The sequence below is a fragment of the Cheilinus undulatus genome, linkage group 13 (assembly GCF_018320785.1).
Source record: "Cheilinus undulatus linkage group 13, ASM1832078v1, whole genome shotgun sequence".
Lineage (NCBI taxonomy): Eukaryota > Metazoa > Chordata > Actinopteri > Labriformes > Labridae > Cheilinus > Cheilinus undulatus.
Window position 1 is genome coordinate 7694479 of NC_054877.1, and position 20909 is coordinate 7715387.

At 40.5% G+C, this 20909-nt stretch overlaps 1 protein-coding gene across 1 annotated transcript; it reads left to right on the forward strand.

Moving 5' to 3' along the window:
- The first annotated feature begins 581 nt into the window (after positions 1–581).
- vcpip1 (valosin containing protein (p97)/p47 complex interacting protein 1) lies at positions 582–19551 on the forward strand. The gene is made up of 3 exons (XM_041803096.1): positions 582–3367; positions 9815–9901; positions 11257–19551. Exons 1-3 carry the CDS (start codon positions 724–726, stop codon positions 12048–12050), a joined length of 3525 nt encoding a protein of 1174 aa, XP_041659030.1. The 5' UTR covers positions 582–723; the 3' UTR covers positions 12051–19551.
- Positions 19552–20909: the final 1358 nt, after the last annotated feature.

Genomic DNA, 20909 nt, shown 5'->3' on the forward strand with positions numbered 1-20909 from the left:
TAATATAATAATAATTATATATATATATATATATATATATATATATATATATATATATATATATATATATATATAAAATATAAATAATAATATAATAATTTTTTAATTTTATAACAATAAAATTTTAACAAATATAGTTTGTGCACGTCAAGTCTCCACAGGTAGTTATTCTTAATCTAAATGGATTTTAAAATTCATGGTTGTATTTAATCAAATACATATGCATATGACGAACGAACCGATTCTTAATGTTGAATCGAGTCAAATGATCCGGTTCACTAAAATGAATTGAGACGCCCATCTCCACAACAAAACGTCGCTGTGCCGTGTTGCATGCTGGTATATGTATTCACACTTACGTCATCATTGCCGATTTTAATCATTTAACGAACTATGTTTTAAAACCTAAATAATTCTTCTGACGTTGTTACGTTATATTGAAAAACGTAAAAGCGAAAAAGTATAGGTTTTTGTTATCGTCTTTAAATGTCTGAAACGCAATGACACAGCACGACTACAAGTACCACATCCTTACGTCATTACGTAGTTACGTGTAGCAGCGGTCAGTCGCTAAAGAAAAAAACAGCCGCTTCCGTGTTGTTCTTGTGTTATTCTGGTTAATAACTGCCGTTAGCAGAGTGGGAGCTCGTCTGACAGCCTCAGCCGTGAGTTTATCATGATTCTGTAAAGCTGACTCGCACTTTTAGCCTTTTTTCAGCCAAAATGTCGCTGCTACAGAGCTCAAAGAAGAAAGACAAGCGTATTTTGTCTGGTACCTGCCCAGACCCGAAATGTCAGGCGAGGCTCTTCTTCCCAGCTTACGGCTCCATTAGCATCGAGTGCACGGAATGTGGACAGCGACACGAACAGAAGAGCCTGTTAAATGTGGAGGAAGTGACTGACCCTGATGTTGTTCTCCATAACCTGCTTAGAAACGCCCTGCTCGGCGTCACTGGGGCCCCGAAGAAAGGCACGGAGCTGGTGAAAGTGATGGGGCTGTCCAACTACCACTGCAAGCTGCTGTCTCCCGTTCTCACCCGGTATGGAATGGATAAACAAACCGGGAAAGCCAAACTGCTGAGGGAGATGAACCAGGGGGAGATGTTTGACTGCTCCCTTTTAGGTGACAGGGCTTTCCTCATTGAGCCCGACCATGTCTCCACTATGGGCTATGGTAAAGACAGATCTGGGAGCCTTATCTACCTCCATGACACTCTGGAGGAGGTAAAGAAAGCCAACAGCAACAGAGAATGTCTCATCCCTGTGCATGTGGATGGAGACGGGCACTGCCTGGTCCACGCCGTGTCCAGAGCTCTGGTTGGTAGAGAACTGTTCTGGCATGCCCTGAGAGAAAACTTAAAGCAGAACTTCAAGCAGAACCTGGACAGCTACAAGGCACTGTTTCAGGATTTTATTGATTCAGCAGAGTGGGAGGACATCATTAACGAGTGCGACCCCCTTTTCATCCCACCAGAGGGCGTCCCGCTCGGACTTCGCAACATCCACATCTTTGGTTTAGCCAATGTCCTCCACAGACCCATTATCCTGCTGGACTCTCTGAGCGGGATGAGGAGCTCCGGGGATTACTCCGCCACCTTCCTGCCTGGGCTTGTAGCAGAGGAGCAGTGTAAAGGGAAGGACGGGAAGCTCAACAAACCCATCTGTATCGCATGGAGCAGCTCAAGCAGGAACCATTACATCCCTCTGGTGGGGATCAAAAACAGCGTCCTGCCCAAACTGCCACCCCGCCTGCTCCCCAAGGCGTGGGGAGTCCCTCAGGAGCTCATTAAGAAGTACATCAAGCTTGAGTCTGATGGGAGCTGCGTGATCGGTGGAGACCGCAGCTTGCAGGACAAATACTTGATGCGGCTGGTCAACGCCATGGAGGAGGTGTTCATGGAGAAGCACAGCATCCACCCGTCTCTTGTGGCAGATGTGCATCAGTATGTTTACAGACGCACAGGTGTCATCGGCATCCAGCCTGAAGAGGTTACCGAAGCGGCGAAGAAGTCTGTCATGGAGAACCGGCTGCACCGCTGCCTGATTTGTGGAGCCCTTTCCGAGCTCCACGTCCCGTCTGAGTGGCTGATTCCAGGCGGGAAGCTCTACAACCTGGCAAAGTCCACCCATGGCCAGCTGCGGCCTGATAAGAACTACAGCTTCCCCCTTAACAACGTCGTCTGCTCCTACGACCCTCACAGAGATGTCCTCATCCCTGATTATAAACTGAGCTCCCTTAACACCTGCAACTGGTGTCATGGCACCTCGGTGCGCCATATTCGTGGTAATGGGTCAGTGGTTTATCTAGATGGGGACAGAACCAACACCCGCTCCCAGGGAGGGAAGTGTGGATGTGGTTTTAAACACTACTGGGAGGGGAAGGAGTATGATAATCTCCCCGAGGCCTTCCCAATCACACTAGAGTGGGGGGGCCGAGTAGTAAGAGAGACAGTGTACTGGTTCCAGTATGAAACTGACCTGGCTTTGAACAGCAATGTGTACGATGTGGCTATGAAGCTGGTCACCAAACACTTTCCTGGAGAGTTTGGCAGTGAGATCCTAGTGCAGAAAGTCGTCAACACCATCCTGCATCACACAGCTAAAAAGAACCCAGATGAGTACAACCCAGTGTCCATCGACGGTGCTCACGCCCAGCGTCTCACGGACACCACAGAGACCCCACAGGTGACAGACCCCCAGCCTCCCACTAAGATCATTCTGACGGGTCAGAAGGCAAAGACGCTCCACAAAGAGGAGCTTACAATGAGCCGAGCGGAGCGCAGCATCCAGCAGAGCATCAGTGAGCAGGCTTTGGTTTCCCAGAAAAGACGGACAGACAAACTGAAGCAGGAGCAGAAACCACACGCTCGAGCATCGTCTCCAAGCGGCTCTCCTGAAACCTCCTCCTCTTCTGCTCCAGCTACGCCCACCAAGTCCTCATCCCCATCATCTTCCAGTAAGGAGAAGAAGATCCGTGTGACCACCAATGACGGTAGGCAGGCCATGCTGACCCTGCAGGCCCACACCACCTTCTCAGAGCTGCAGAGGAGCATCACCAACCAGTTCGGTGTACCACCAGAGCAGCAGTGCATCCGTTACGGCTTTCCACCTAAAGAACTGTCACCACCGAAAGACAGCGAGGAGAACGAGCCGGTGGCACTGCAGCACGGTGACAGGGTGACAGTGGAGATTCTGAGGGGCCCTGAGGATCACAAGAGCCCCGCCTCCTCCATACCACGGGCTTCAAGCTCGCACTCAGCGCTGCACTCAGTGAAGAGTGAGGACAGTGGAAGGATGAGCAGCCGGGAGCTTCAGGACAGCATCGACCTGGAGATGTCCTCCCTCTGTCTCCTCGCAACATTGATGGGTAAGAAAGAAAAAAATCTAACATGCAGGTCAACTCCCTAATCCACATGAAACATTTTTTCTCCAAAACACAAAACTTACTTCTTAAAGATAAGTCAGACTTACCTTCTGTTGACATCCAGTCAACAAAAGGTAGCCAAAAGGTAAATTTAAATGAAACTGAATTAAATTTAAAAATAAACCTTTGTGTTTAAAATGTTTTCATTTATCTTTTTTAATCTAACACTGCAAGCAAACTTCTAAAATTGACTAAATACACCAGCATAATTTTGGTATTGATAGCTTTAAGCAATGTTCTGGAGCAAATGTGGGGCAGTGGATAAACAACTTCCATCCTAATGTGTCAGTGATTGCTGCTGAATGTTTCCTCTTATGCACCCGTCTTATGAAATATATGTGCCAAATATTTTTCTGCGTGATGAATCACAAAATTCTTGACCTGTGACTTTGTCATGAGGAATGTGCAATATTATCAACTTGATAGCGGTATCAGCAGATGATAGAATAAAAGTTACATATTGGTATTGGCAGTTTTGACATTTTTGGAAATATTTACTGCTGATATATAAAAGGTAAATATGGGCAGAACAGAAGAATACCCAATGCTTCATCGTATAAGGTGGTGCATTATGTTTGTGAAGTTTTAAGCAGAACCAACAGAAGCTGAAGTTTGTTTTTAATTTTTATCCTCATTTCTTAAACATCTAAAGTTTTGTTCCAAGGACTGAAGTTTAAGCTCTAAACCACAGCTAGGATGGCTGGGCGATACAGCCTTAAAATAAACTCTGATAGCTTTTGATATATTTTCTTTAAGGCCTTCAAAAAGACTAAACTAACAAAAAAAAGCAACTCAAAACAAGTGTTGCCTTATTTTATGAGCAGTATTTAACAAAATGAATTCCACTTTTTGGGGATTAAGTGTACGCTGTAAATCTGTAACATTCAGATACCCTAGTGGAGATACATTCATACTTTTAAACTACTTAAAAAACTTAATTTACTTAATTTTACAGAACATTTCACATCACTTTACTTTTTTTTAGTATAACAAAGCTTATTTCCCTAAGATAATGAGGTAAAACTTTGAGAAAATACTAAATTCTCTGTTTTATTTAGGGAAAAATGAAGTAAATATAAAAATGTATGTATGCCCTTCTGTAAAGATGTGTTGTTAGATATAAATATAGGTATATATTAATTACTTTAATTTTTATTTAGCCACGAGGTAAATCCCATTGAGATCAGAGTTATATTTGTAAGGGAGATGTTAACATGTTACCAACAATAGTCAATCATCAAAACGGAGTCATCCAGAAAGAGTTTTCACTAAAGGTTTAAAAACCTTCAGAGCCACCAGGATTTTCAGTTTGAAATCAGTTTGCAGATTGTTCTAAGCATAAGAGGCAGAAAACCTAAAAGCCTTTTTTTCCAACTCAGTTCAGACTTTAGAGACAACAAACTGTACAAAGTGAAACACAGGCTGTGCAAACCTTCAAGACCAAGAGAGAGGCAGTCTGAAATTTTTCCCAGAATGGCTTAATGAAGACATACCAATGTCCAAGACGAGGAGAAATTTAAAGAAGTCTAGTTGACTTTGAATATAATGAATTTAATGTTCATATGTAAACATTTTCCTCTCAGGGAACCACATCCTTGGACACCTGACGTGTCTTTAAACATGCACTATGTAGTTTTAATTGCGTATTGACTGGCATTGTTGATGACTTGCAGCATTCAAAATTATGCAAATAGAGCAGCACTTAAGATGTTACTGCAACATACCAGGAGTTTAGAGGAAAACAGACAGACCACTAGTCGATGAATTGCAGAAGGTGAAATCCAGTGGATAACATAAAATTAGGGATGCACGGTATTGGATTTTTGCTGATGTCCAATATGCCGATAATGATATTTAAATATGCTTTTTGGACAAGAAATTTCAGTCCTTTTGGACACATTTTAAGGTTCAAGGATGACCAAGGAAACAAACTTTAGTCTTTAAAAAACACTTTTAAAACTAACGTTTTAAGAATGATGATAAATAAAGAAAAAGACCTCAACTGACATAGGTCTGTTGGTTCAACCTAAAAATCCTCTAGTTTATTAGTATGTATGGACAAAATTTACAGTCGATATATCTCTGAAATACACGGGCAAAATATTGGATGTAAATATCAGCAGAAATTTTGATATCTGCCGATACTGATGCCGATAATATCCTGCATCCCTAATTAAAATGCTTAAATGGCTTGCAGATGTGTTTTTTTGCGTGCTGAGGAAAGAAAGAAAAACCATGGTGGCGCACAAATGACCCGATCCAAGCTCATTCTGATGTAGCTTTTCAATCCAGCCTTTCCCGTACTAAACTGGGCAAATCCTGAAGATAGTGTTGAAGTTCGAGAGAAAAATTAAAATTTTAATTTTTCAAAGTCTAGATTTTCTTTTTTAAATCTAGTTCTATCTATTTTAAAAATATCAACATACACCAGCACTGTATTTCTTCTGTTGTTCTTCTGTAGTCTAGTTTGAGCATCATTTCTGTGTTAGGGTGGTGTTCATGTTTAAAGTGTTTCACCAGCTAGTACAGTCCCAATATATGCATTTTAAATCTTACATGTAGCTCCTAGTAGGTGTGACATCCTCAGTAAAAGCCAGTTGTCATGGCAATGGTGTTTAAAAGGTAGGGTAACTTGAAGGATGAGGAGGAGCAGAGGGATTTAGTGACTGTTAACAGTGTGTTCAGTACCAAGATGTTACCAGTGTTTTTGTGCTGTGAGCAGGTGATTGCTTACAATTTTGCTAAACATATTCCTTCCATATGCACCCAACTTAAGGTTAAAATGGCTTTTTCTAAAGCTTTGGTATTTTCAAACCGGATCAATCATTAATTCAGCCCAGATTTTATTGTTTCAAAGCATGTGGTATTGAAGAATATCATACTATGGATTGGTTTAGCAGCTTTCAGCTGGTCCCTTATTTAGTGTTTCTCAAAAGCTGTTGTGAGGCACTCTGGTGTGCCTTGAGGCAGGACTAGGTGTGCCACTGGAATTTGTACAAACGCTATTATTAAAGTATGCAGAAACTAAAAGCACTATAAGATGTTTTAAAGTGAATGTTTTGTGGATCTGAATATGGTGTGCCTTAAGATTTTTGGTTTGACCTCAGGTGTTCATAGGGCAGAAAAGGTTGAAAACCTGTAAGGGTCACTGCAGACAGTAGGGGTGCTAAAATTGGTATACTTTGATAATCCTGATACCACATCTTTGAAAACAATATAGTCTGTTCTTTAAATGATCGGTTAGATTAGAAAGCATTGCAGCTTTAAGAAATATGATGTTATTTTTTAGACAAGTGTATGAGGGCATAATAGCTAAATCCATCAGAAACTGAAGTATTGAAATGTTACTTATGTATTTGTACGATTATCATGTTTTGTAGAGTGTGCCCACAATTTTTGTTAATTTAAAACTAGAAATCAACTGATACTGGGTGCCTAGAACTCATATTTTTTCATATTAAGCTTAACATTCTGGTATCATAATAACTCTAGCAGACAGCCGAGTAAAATCTGGAGGTATCACGGCTTCTGATCGAGCTCACAGGATGCAGACGACACTGTGTTTGTTTCTGATCAGCTGCTCTGAATGCTATCAGACTGTGTGTTCATGTGTGCGTGCGCTGACTCAGGCATTTCGGCCCTCCCCGTCTCACCTGCCAACAGGGTCAAAGATCGCGGCTGCGTTCAGATAAACAGCCGTCAGTAACCGTCTCTGGATGTTCAGGAAAGTTTCATCTGAGCTCTGAACGCTCTGCAGGCCTGGCGTTGTTTCTCATGTTAGCCAGAGCTGGAATATAATTTAATAACCCTCTAAAAGATCAGACTGTCTGTACAGCTTCAAAATGGAACATCCGCTCTGCAGTTAAGCTGTTGTAATACCAGAGTTCTACATGCAAAATGGTTCAAGTAACAATCTAACAATACTGTTTGATACCACAGTAGCAAAAGCAATCCTAGACAGCACAAGTTTTGAAATTTATTGTTTTTGTCTCTGAAAATTTGCAGGCAAATTCCAGTCCACTGACAGCATCTGGGTACTGAAACAGTGTCAAAAAACTCAGTTTTGTTTCTTGTAAATTTATGACTTTAGATGCTGAAGAAATCAGTCATTTTGGGACTGAAATGTTGCCAACTTATACTGTAATTTAGGAATTTCATCTCCTCTTCTCTCTTTCTGTCTGTACAAGATTTCAGCTCAAAGTTTGCATCTTTATGTGAAGCTTAAATGAGACACTGCTGCTTTCTTTTACACTTTCAACAATTGTATTTTTTGGGTAAAAAACAAAAACAAAAAAGTGGAATACAATACAATGAAGCCTTAATAAATTTAATTCAATTCAAACAATTTTATTTATCCCTCAAGGGACAATTGGTTTGGAGCAACTTGTACATAAAATAGAAAAAAACAGTGACAGAAAAGGCCAAAATATTGAAAGCTAAAATACAAAACAAGACTTAAAAACTAAGGCTAGTAGAACTTAGGCTGATGAATTAATAAATAGACTAAAACAATAGCAGTTAGTCTATTAAAAGAATAAAAAGGAGCTGTGAGGGTAAAAAGATTAAAGACTGTAAGAGATATAAAACATCAAACCTACTATTTTAAATCATGGTTAGTTTTACAAACAGGTAAAACATGATGTCCTGATGGCAACAGAGAAATTCACTGAAAATAACATGATAAGTAACCTGACACGCCAGATGGATGTGTTTCACACATCCATGTTTCACACATCCATCTTGAAAACCTCTCATACACAGCATTTGGGAAAGGGCAGAGCCTCTGAAAAAAAAAACATGGAGCGTGATTGGATGAACGTTCTGTCTGTCACATCTTTACAGGCCAATCAGAGCAACAAAACGTGACATCGTAGCCGCTACCGAGGAGTGAACTCCATAGAGAACGGCATAACATGAAACATGGCCACTTCAGACATGTCAGCACACGACTTTTTCATTTTTGAAAAGTCTTTTAAACGTTCTTTAAAAGTTCTTTTCATGAAGAAGTGTTGTCAAGTTCTGATAAAACTGGTGCTTTAGCAGCATCCACACTAATGTCTGCTGATATAACTGCACCGGCCTCGACTTGTTGTTTGCATACGTCATGACACTGCCGCGCCTGAAAGTACTGCCCCTCGACGCTGATTGGTCCTGTCACTTTCTAACCGGGCCCAAACGGTTCAGACAGGAGCTTTGCAAGATGGATTTGCCAGTGAGAAACACGGAAACGGGCAATTCCATCAACTCTGCAAGGTTACATGATAAGAGGAAGCCAAAACACCCTCAGGCTTACAAAGGATCTGCTGGTTCCAAAAGGAAGAACCTTGGTGCTTTTGGATGTTGGCTTTTTGCAGATATTCAATAAGCTGATATTTGCAAGTTCATTTTAATGGATTCTGATATCAATATCAAAATATCAATGTAGTTCAGACCTAAAATTTAAGTCCTTTAACCACTTTAAAGCTTAAGGATTGAGGATAAACCAAAACGTATTAAAACCAACACTGCTGGTTCATACAGCCAAATATACAGTTCATATAGTGCATTTGGAGGGTCTTTAAACCCCCTTCACTTTTTCAATTTTATTACTATGCAGCCTGTTGCTTCAGTAAAAAAAAATCCTTTTTTTATTCTCATAAAATTACACTCAGTACCCCATCATGCTAGAGTGAAAACAGAATTTTAAAAATGTTTGCAAATCAATTAAAAATAAAAGCTGAAATATTACATTTATACAAGTATTCAGAGCCTTTACAAAAACACCTGAAATTTAGCTCAGGTTCCTCCCATTTCTCTTGGTCTTCGCTGAGAGGTTTCTACACCTTGTTTGGAGTCCACCTGTGGTAAATTAAACTGATTGGACATTATGTGGAAAGGCACACACCTTTCTATAGAAGGCCTCACAGCTGACAATGCTTATCAGAGCAAAACCCAGCCATGAGGTCAAAGGCACAGATCTGGGGAACGCTACAAAAACATGTCCCAAGTGCAAAGTGGCCTCCATAATTCCCAAATGAAAGAAGTTTGGCGCACCCATGACTTCCAAGAGCTGGTTGTCCATCCAAACTGAGCAATCGGGGAGGACGGCCTTAGTAAAATTCAACCATTGCCAGATGTAAGACACAACCATTAACCATACCAGTTAGTCATAAAACTACTCTGTGGCTCAAACAGTGTCAGATCTTTGTTAAACCTGTCCTCATGTTTGGCTGCTCTTCTTGAGTCAACTCCACTTAACAAGGGAAGAAAACAAGTCCAGTAAAATATGATGAAAGTTTAAAAAATAATCCTATATTAAGAAAATTTAAATTCCCTAGAAATGTAACCGTAAAATGCTGTTGTAGACAACATATATGAACCTCTCTGTGTGTTTTGTGTTGTCTGTTTCAGGTGAAGATGTCTGGTCATATGCCAAAAAGTTGCCGCATTTATTCCAACAGGGAGGGGTCTTCTACAACATCGTCAAGAAAGACATGGGTATGTTTGTTTTCACTCTGCACACTGCTTACTTGCACTACAGAGTCACTGCACACAATCACTGCTTGTGTCTGCACAGTTGACTGCAAACAAAGATAAAAGTCCTGCCTTATTACACTGTAGGTTGTTTACAATCACGTGATCACAAATGTCCGTTGGGGTCAGGAAGTCGGGGACAGCCATCGGGAATGAATGGGAAAAGAGGAAAGTTAACTTTACAGCTCTAAATGGAAATCTACACTGCACTTATCATCAGAACATTCCAACATACATTGAAGATGATCCCTATACTTTATAAATCAATGATTTCTTTCCCTATAGTGTAACTGATTTATGTGGCGTGCAGGCAGTCAGTATCACAAATAGTCCTGCAGATCCCCTAGTGTTCAGCTTTGTCTAGACAGATGAAGAGAGACAAGAGTCTAGAGGAGTCTTACTGAGCTAAGAGGCTAACTGGTCTCCTTTTAACACATAAAAAAATCATAGTTTTATCACAAAAATGCTTTAATTGGTACTGTGACATACTATCCAATGAATAAACTTCTCAGGTTCTTAGCGATGTGCCATTGACCAATGGGCCTGTTCGACAAAACCATTCTTTTACGTTAGCCATGGTAGCTAGCTTCTGTTTGAGTGCCAACTTCCTTTCCTTTATCCTTTGTCATTGTGTAGTCCACAAGTGAAGGGCCAAACTGGTACCAAATGAGGAGCTTTTTGGTAACCAAACAACCAGCTCTTCTGAGCTGAGACAAATGATCTGGACCTCTCAAAAGAGACAGATTTCCTGTCACAACAAACAGAACAGGCTGAAGAAACATGGATAAGATGAGGGCTTAATATGCTAAACTATTTGAAAACCATCTCAAACTAAACCTGACTGCTTTGTGGAATTGGACCGTACACGGCTGCTATGTGATACCACTCGTACAGACTTTAGATGGAGGCTTAATTTATTCTTGCCTGCTGCCATTTCACCATGAGATTCTGTAAAACTTTTTATTTTTGCCTTAGTACTTCACAATACGAATGTTGCTTAAGAATAAAGAATGTTTTTGCCCTTTGAATACTTGACATAGTCGTAAAGAGCTAAAAATATGGCCTTTTGGTAGCATTTCTTTGTGCAGATATCACGATTTGTCCCCCAAGGACAGTTCTCTGCTGCTGTGTGACGTCATCTGCAGAGAACTTAAAAGAGCGTGTTGTTTCTGGCTGTGGTCAGAAGATTTATGGGTTGCATTTTTCAAAACATCTATTCAAAGTTGAACATTACTGTTTAATTAAGACCCTAACTGGATCAAATATCAGTTAATTCATCCTACATGAGTCTTATTTCATCCTCTAATGTTTCTTCTCAGGCCTGATGGATGGGAAGCACTGCACGCTGCCTCACTTGACGGGGAAAACGTTTGTTTATAACGCTGCAGAGGAGCGTCTGGAGCTCTGTGTGGACGCTGCAGGTCACTTCCCTGTTGGCCCTGATGTGGAGGAGCTTGTGAAGGAAGCTGTGGTTCAGCTGCGCTCAGAAGCAGCCTCCAGGGGCAGCAGAGAGGGCAGCCCCTCTCATGGCGTGCTGCGTCTGGGGAGTGGCGGTGTTGTTAGAAAGAAGGAGCAGCTGCAGAACGTCACTGCCTTCCAGGGTAAAGGTCACTCTCTGGGCAGTGCCGGTGGCTCATCCCCTCCAGAGCACCGGCCTATCACACGCCAGCACAGCAGCGGTGTGGACCTGAGTGCCAGCGTGTCCCGAGGTCCCCCTGATCTATCGGACATCCCTGAGGACACCACTCGGGAGCTGGTGCGCATGGCCCCGGGCTTCGTCACCATGAAGGACGGACGAGGTTTGGACCCAACTCTGATGGAGCAGCAGAGGAAGAAGTTGCAGGAGATGGTCTCCTCCATCCAAGCCTCCATGGAGCGTCATCTCAGAGAGCAGCAGAGCGCCACCGCCGCAGTGAGTGGGGCCAGCCAGGAGCGAACAGGTGGGACAAAGACGGGGACAAGCCAACCTACGTCTACAGCATCCCATGAACTTCCAGCTGCAGAAGGAGCAACAGGGGGAGGGAAGACAGACGGGAAGGAGGAGGAACCAGAGGAGATGGATAGCCAGGAAGCTGGGCAGAGCAACACCACCGAACCCATGGACCACTCCTGATCACTCCCACCCACCTGCTCTCGCCCCCGCCCCGCAGGCACCCCGGGGTCACAGCACCTCAGATGGGATCCTAAAGCTTCGGTTTTCATTGTGTTTCTTTGTCGTCATGCATGACTTCAGAGCGTCTGGGGAGCGTGGTCAGGGTCAGGTGATATATTGTGACATGTTCTCTGCGATACATCATCACACGTCATAGATTTATACATGTATATGCTGCTTTCAGGCTTCTGACATGCATATATGTGGGTGCCATTTTGGAGGGGTATAACTGCAGCTGTTATTGACTTAAGTCTATGAAGACTGAGGTCTATTGATGATATAAATTTTCATTAGTTGCTGGAATGTAAAGTAATTTTCAAGCTTTTTGTGACAAGGTGGGAAGAACTAACAGCAGACAGAGGGGAAAGAAAGAAGAAGGCCAAGGTGAGCAGACTGCTGGTGTACTCAGCTCTGCCCACCTCTGTTGCTTACTTGCTTTTCTGATATGAGGAGTCTTTCCTATACAATCTGCACTTTGTAACATGTATTTGAATATCAGTATGCCACTGTTTAAGTTTCACGAATAAGTTTCACAGTGAGGGAGAAGCATTGCTAAAATCCTTTGCAAAATGGCAATGCCACTTTTTAACAGCCTTTCTCCCCTCATATGTGACATTCATCTATAGTGCTTAGATGCTGGTTTACTGTTTAGTAAATACCAGGACAGCCAGATATTTTTCAGGGCCAAAACAATGACGATTATTAATACTTCACTGGCCTGATCAATTATTTTTTTATTGGATTCAAATTTGACTGGCTGTTATGCATGTGATGCCTAGCCAATCAGATGGTATTGTGGCTGGAAACATAGGTGAGACTTTGCGGAGTGAAAACAGTGCAAGGTGGAAAGACACACTTCACTGTGGAGCTAAAGTATTGCACTTTTGATTAATTTATTGCTGATGGATAAAAGAGAATGCCAATACAGATTATCATCAAAAAAGTGAATGTTCAGACCTCATAAACTAACCCTGCAAAGCAGATGGATTTGCCAGAGTCCACATGTCTTACATCTCGCAGATCCATCTCCTAAAGCTACCATCTACATTATTTGTGCCAAACCGAAAACAATTTTGAGCATTAGAAGAAAACGAGGCAGTAACTATGGGTGGAGTTCAGCTGCCCTGGAAGCTGTTAGCAATGGCTGCCACGGGTGTAGCAATTAGCTCCGATGTAGCTGTAGTACAGCAGCAGTTTTATTAGAACGGCACCACATTTCTTTTCTATGTATGCATGATATTGGATTTCTGCCATATTACAGATTAGAACTGATATTGTTACCAGTATTAAATGTTGTTTAGATTTAGGACTTAAATTCTTAAAACACACAATGTAAATTTTGCGGATTAACAAATTTCATTCCCTGAAACATGCTTTAAAGTGCAAGGAATGATGATTAATAAAGAAGAAGACATCGGCTGAAGTAGGTCGTTGGTACAGCCTAAAACTCTACTAATTTGGAGTTATTTGTTAATGCTGCAAATATTTTAAGCTGATGTAGACCAGTTTTATGGCCAAAATATTGGTAATACTATTAGCAGAAATTTTCATAACTGCTGATACTGATATCATACCAATAATATAATGCATCCCTTGAATTTTTTGCACTTAAAAGCTATACTTAAAAAACAAAGCATGTAGGATTCTGCCACCAGGGGGCTTACAATCAAAAATATAACACAATATGACAAGTACAGACCAGTGCTGCTCATCTCTGCTGTTTACTTTTTTGTTCAATAAAAACTGCACCACATAAGATGGATTTACTGAAAATAAAACCAACATTTTGTTTTAATTCATAAGTATCTCATAATGAGGGAGAAATACCCTTAAAAGTTGACTTCCATGTCCATGCTAGAAGCGATGCCAGAGCGCATGTGCATCCATGGATCTCCCTGATTTTCAGAAAAAATGTTTGTCTCTCAGTAAATACCACTTATGATTTGATGTTCCATTAGATAGAGTCCTCAATTCAAAACAAGAAGTATACAGCAGTGATGGGCAGTTCTTGTCTATACTTGTTATATGGTGTTATTGTTTGAATGAGAGCCCCCTAGTGGTGGAATTTTACATATTATGTGTTTTATTGCTGTAGGGCTTTTAAAAAATGCCCTAAATACCACAGTATTTTTTCCTTCATACCCTTTAGAATTTGTAGTCAACTGGCAGTTGATGATCACTGTCATATACAGTGTATTTAAGACAATCCTTAATTCAATACTAACAGTAAGCAACAGAGGTGCGTGAAGCTGAGCTTTCTGGGATACAATACAGCACAGTATTTTCCCCTGACTTCACAGCATGGCGAAAGTTGGCCCTTTCACCTGCAATAGGAAGAAGCAACAGCCTTCATACATTTTAAATAGCCTTTGCAATAACTCAGACCTTTGTTACAGTGCATTCTGCGGGGAATCACAGTAGTAAAACTTAAAATGAAGAACTTTACAATGAAGACTATTTAATCCAGCATCTTGGATCATAAATACATGCCCGATGTTTGTGACAAAACATTTTATAAATAGATTTCCATTCAGCAACTCATGACTATTTCAACTGTGGATATAAACCTCCTATCATTCATTTGAAGTCACTGCTATACCCCTCCAAGATTGGACCCATGTAGATATATCACTCCTGTGAACACTAGCAGCCCAGGTAGCATCTGCATGTATTTATCTGTGATCACAGCTCTCAGCACTGAGGCGGCTGCCATGTGTGTTTTTAACTCTTTGCACTTTGGTACACACTGATCGCAGCTGTCCTCACACACTGTGTGAAATGTCACAATGCAGTAAAAAGTAAAAACACTACGTATCTTTGATTCCTGCTTTTTTGCCTTTAAGGATTAATTGTTATCCTCACTGGATGATGTATCGTAAACGACTGTCCATAATATATCACAGCGTGGTGACAGGATTCTAAGTGTTTCTCTGACTCCCACCTGAAGACGTCTCTATAAACGCGCGATTGGGACGGGGAAACATCGCTCAGATTTATGTGTGAGACTCATTCCTGTAGATAGAAGAATCCTCTGAGTCTTAATCTGCCAACTGGAGGAGAGCTGCTGGTGCAATGGCAGCGTAAACATGCTTCCTTTAAAACGTGCACGCTGTGAGAAGTGCACCAGCCTCTGTATGCATCGACGCCTTCATCAACGCCCAGAAATCTGCTCGTCCACCTTCAGTCTGTCTGTCTGCTGAGCGCCGAGAGGACTCTGGATCTGTGTTTGCTCGACTGCCTCATTGGATAAGAAATTTGGTTTTTGAACTCATCAATTAAAGAGGACCTGTAATGATTTTGTTCTATAAAATTTGGTGTCATAGAGTATTTAGCTTTGGACTGACCTGTGCCCCCTTCAGGTTCAGGTTCCTGCAGAGTTTAATTTGGGTTTTAAGGTTTATATTTTCCAACTTCTAGTGCTGCATTCATAACAGAAGAGAAGTGAGTTTTACCCTCTTGTCTTGTGTGAATTTGTCCACAGGATCATTAGTGTTCTCTTTAGGGATGGTTTATGATTATTCAGTTTAAAAACTGAAGATTTATGTGATCTCAAAACTTCAATTTGAAATATTTTTTGCCAATATTTCTTCAGTGCCTGTTTGTTTGGCTCTTTTACAGCCAGACTGGCTGTAGCATGTCTGAAAGCTGTTTGCTAACCGCCAAAGAAGAAAAAAGCAGTAAAATCTGGTGGCACCACAAGGTGCTGACAAACTAACTTTTCCTCTCTTAAAGGGATATTTTAATGGTTTTGAAGTTGGGTTGTATGAGGTACTTGGTAATAGTAGGGCCTCCAGCGATTTTAGTGAGTATTGCCCCTTCATATAGGACACCCTTGGGGAATCTAGGCTATAGAGCATTACAGATGGGTGTAGCTGCTCTGTGTTCTTGGGCGAGTTTGGGTAAAAATGGGCCAAAAACAATGATTGCTCATTGTACAATATATGGAACATTTTTTAAGAGTGTTATTTTTCATCCAGAAAGCCTCTGTGTTTGGCACTATTTTGCAATGCGAGCTTCAGCTATGTGCTCTTCCACCTCAGTGCAACTGATCAGCTGTTTGTGGCAGAGAAAAAAAAACATTAAATTTAGCTCAAACTAGGTATCTCAACTCAGTTTTCCACTTCAACAGCATACAATGTTTTGATAAAGTAAAATTATTGCGTCATCTGTAGTTTGTCTAATTATCAGCCATTGGAGGAATAAAGCAACAATCATAAACACACCTGTATGACAAATTTCCATTCGGGTATGTGTTAACCATTTATCTTCAGAAAGTTAAAAAGTCATTATCACACTGGTGTTCAGTAAGGCAGGGAACTCTGGGCGGGGAATAATGCGGGCTGCAGGCATCTGTGAGGCTCTATGAGAACAATAACTCCTGTGGACATGGGCTCACAGTTTTACACTTAGACCACCAGATGAGCTAACCACTCTCTACTAAAGTTTTTTCACCCTCTGTCTTTTCACTGAGGTTCCAACTGTAGAAGTTCCTCTGTGTCCTGGGCCATAAATGTATAGTCTCATAACCACAGTTAACGGCACGTCATCACAAATTAAAATTGTTCCTTTAAGTTTTGTTTTAGCTTAGTTTGTTCTGGTTTGGTCCATTTTTACATCAGCCTCACTAAAGTACAAGGAGCAGGTATACTCATCTGTGGTGCCATGTAGGCTGGGTTCTTCAGGTATGACCTGTTTGAAGGGGCGACGCTCACTGTAATCACTGGAGGTTAATGCCACTACTATCGCCAGTTACCTCACACATCCCAACTTCAAAAATTCTGAAATACCCCTTTAATATTAGAAACAATCTAGAGCCATCCTACTGAGCATTTTTATGTAAATGATTAGGGGTTGACTGATATAGATTTTCTGTTGTAATTATGAGTAGTTCATGAGACTGAAAGTCTCTCCTGGTATTTGGAACGAATGTACATCTGTTTTGACAACCAAAATGCACTTAATGAGACAAAGGTAAGACTGCATGATCAAACGGATAATTGATAAACCAAGTTGACCAGTCTAGCACTTACTCTTCACACAAAAAATTAATTAATTTGATTGGCAATGCGTAAAATAAAATGCCTAATACCACTCTGATAACTGGCCAAGCCAATAATCAGTTGACCCCTTTCAATGATCAGTCAAACAATCTCAGTATTGTCAAGAGAAATAGATTGTTTCTAAACTTAAAGCCAGCATAAAGCAATGCTAAACCTGTTAGCCCATTAATGGCAGTTTCCACTGTGTTAGCATCAAGCTAACAAACACACATAAGTGTTGAAACTCTTGTTGTCACAGTACCAGGATTTTAAACTTACAATTCTACTGAAAATCAAATATCAAAATGTTTTTAATTCCACAGCAACAAAAACAGACGTTTTAGGCTCTCGATGTTGACCAAATTCTTTTTTTTCTGATCAAAAACTGCAGCAAACTCATGAAGCCTGTCTAAAATCTGCAGCGGCATTGATGGGATTTTAGTATCCATATGTTGCCAATGTTCTTGTGTGAGTTAGGCAGAGCTATCCATATAATTGGAGATTAGAGGGTTTGTTTTTTTTAATGCCTTTCGTCATAAAAATCACCAAGACCTTAGTGTCAAACATTTGGACAACATGAAGCTCAGCTTCATGTAAAGACAGAAAACAGAAGGAACATAATCCAACTCAGTGATAAAACACTGCTCATTTATAAATATATATAAAGCAAAATGGTAGCTTTAAAATCCGCCTACTTGTATCAATCAAGGCACAGTTTTTAAACTGTTCTTTAAGATGACGAGTCGGTTGACTCTTCTGTTGCCAACTAAATCTCTGATTCTTTCTGAATGTTTCGGTGCTGCAGGAGGAACTCAACAACAGGCCTTACAACCTTTTTTTAAATTTAATATGTTTATTTGTTTTACTTTAGTGTTATTTTTACCTTACAGTTAATTCGTTTTAGTTACAACGAGGGTGCGGGTGCTCAAAAGTCATTTGAGCTGATTAAAACGATTGATTATGTCAAATCTGTGGAACGAGTTTAAAAGAAGTAAGGATTCTTGATAAACTCTGGTAATCCAGTTTTGCCGTTAATCCTGGTCAAACCTCCAGTTTGTGTTGTTTGCAGTTGATTGAAGGATTGCGATAACTTTGATTAAAAAATCTGGATTATTCTGATTCCAGTCGATGGCTGATTCACTCTGGATTAAAAGGGGGAATAGATCTAAATGATCAGATAGTTTCTAAACAGTACCTTTTACTATCAAAATGGAACTTTATTGTGTTCCCCTTAGATATTTTCATTTACTTTTCTATCCATAGCAAGTTCTTTTTTTCCCGTGGTTAAGCATAGTTTTGTTACAGATGACCTCATGCAGCAGTGGAGAACTCCTGTTAAGGGGGTAAGAAGGGATTTCTGCAGAGAAATGCAACCATCAAGGACATATTTTTCAAGCAGTTTACAACTATGCCAATCCATCTCTTTTAAGAGATCCAGATCATTTGGCTAGCTCAGTAGAGCTTGGTGTTTGGTTTCCAAATGGCTCCTCATTTGGTACTTTTCTCTGGTTGAAACTCCACAGTGAGAAGTCAGAGTTACAGTCAAGACAAAAACTTTATTCCCCTTAAACTTTAATTTTAAAAAAAATGGCATGTACTTGTTCATTTCTGTTTAACTTTATTTCCCAGAAACAGGAAGAAAAATCCTTGCTTGTCCTCTTTGAGCCTCCGTACATGACAGATTACTTCGTAAAAGCCGTGAGGCGAGGACCTCTGCTGCTCTCTAAAGTTAAAATGTAGAACCATTTAAAATTGTGGTAATCTGAATTAAATCATCATAAAAAGCCTATCTGGATTAAATTGATATAGTCTAGAGTTACCGGGACAAAAGAAAACTGGATTACCTAACCCTTCAAAGCAAATAAAGTCAAATTCTGACTCCTAAACATTTAATCCTGGTCATCTTTTGAACAACAAAGCCCTGGTTTTCACCTTAATAATTCTGATTCAACCTTTTTTTTCTCTTCTGGTTTAGTAGAAAATCAAATCTCAGCGTCAGAATGTAAATCTGAAGCTGTTTTTCATCTTTTGAGGTTAAATTCATCATCAAGGTGCAACACATGAATGACTCAGCACTTTGATGGAATGTTAGCTTAGCATGCTGGTGTTAGCTTAAGCTGAGAAGAGCGCTCGGCGGCTCGGACCAATCAGAAGGAAGACGTATATCTCGGACGCGGCTGCTGTGACAGACTTGAAGTTTTTCTTTGTGACTGCTGTACTAATGAATTGTAATCCAGCTGTATTATAGTAAATATTGTAGAATATTTGGACCTGTACAGAGACACAGATTGTTCACTTCCTGCCGTTTGTTTTGTTTACCTCTCTCTGGTTTGCTAATAAAATACTCGATGATACACGGCTTCGACATCGCTGTTTGCATGTGTGATGAATTTTCAACCCCGACAATAAAATCACTTCCTTCACTTGTTTTTGTATTTTGTCATCACTGACGTGTTTTTATGTTTGTCTGTTGTAACGTGATAAAAATCATTGTATTTACGTACGTGATGTCTGTTTTCTAACTGTTTGTGAATGTTTGATTTTTTTTAGCTCTGCAGAAAGATATTGGTTTTGTGATAACAGCTTTTTTTATTACAAGACTCAGCCATTTAAGAATTTAAAAATGCACACTTTTGTTAAATTACACTCTAGAAAAAAATCCCTTAAAATCTCACATTGATATCTGAAATATATTGCATTAACTTCAATGGATGAAAATCCTTGCTTAGACAATTTTCAGGCCAATTTTGGGCTTGATATTCATCCAACAGCTTGCTACAGCCTATAGCCCTTCAGTGTGTTGTTTCAGTACAATCATCATTGTTCCTGATTTGGTTGGAGCCTCCCAGATCTCAAGTTGGGAATATCAAACATGTTTGATATGTTTTATTCTGAAATCTGGATCTGGTGCCTCTGTCAGAATATCCTAATGATCACTGACAGCAAGCACAGAGGTGTCACCAACCAGATGGTGTGTACTTTTACAGCCCACAAACTTGCTGGTGAACATTAAACACAACTGGCCAAGAGAAATATTGAAAAGAGGATCAGCTTATAGATTATATTAAATAATTATATAATTATAATTGCTCTTTACCCTCCTAAGTATGTTGTCTTATCCCTCATGTAAGTGTTAAACATGGAGGGTTTTGGGTGCTGGTAGAGGGGGTGCCTGTGTAACAGGGTTGCCAGGTCTGGGTGACAAATCTAGCCCAATGCTTGATAAAAACTAGCCCAAAACCAAGCTCAATGCTGAAATTCAACATGAGCCAGTAAAACCTCCGCAACACCACATATATTGCTCATGTAATGTGTTGCCAGTGTGGCACAGTGATCTTTGGTTGTGTGCCATGTTCTATGTTTTCCTACTACTCTGCTGGTTGATTCAGTTGCATCTGAGGGTAAATAAAGTTGTTTATTCTGCTTTGAATATTAAATACATACACAAGACAGCAAAAATGGGTCTGCTCAACCTGCTGACAAACAAACTTACCTGCGGCAGTCCGTAAAAAGTAGCCCCTATTCGGCAGGAAAACTGCAGACCTGGCAACCCTGTTGTGTAAAGAGGCTGAGGTCCTCAAGTGGGATCTATCCCTCGTCCCTACACAGCCTGATGCAGGCCATCCCACAGTCTCTCTTCAGCTGTCCTTAATAAAAATGCAACAAACCACCAAAATAAACTTTAAAAATCCATGCCCTACAAAAATGGGGAAACTAAAACCCCAGTTCCAAAAAAGTTGGGGCACTGTGCACAGTGTAAACAAAATCAGAATGTAACTAT

Excerpts from the sequence above, each read along its gene's own strand:
- vcpip1 (XM_041803096.1), top strand. The coding sequence starts at position 724 with ATGTCGCTGCTACAGAGCTCAAAGAAGAAAGACAAGCGTATTTTGTCT. Across the intron at positions 3,368-9,814 it reads TCTCCTCGCAACATTGATGG|GTGAAGATGTCTGGTCATAT; the intron begins GTAAGAAAGAAA and ends TGTCTGTTTCAG. Across the intron at positions 9,902-11,256 it reads CATCGTCAAGAAAGACATGG|GCCTGATGGATGGGAAGCAC; the intron begins GTATGTTTGTTT and ends GTTTCTTCTCAG.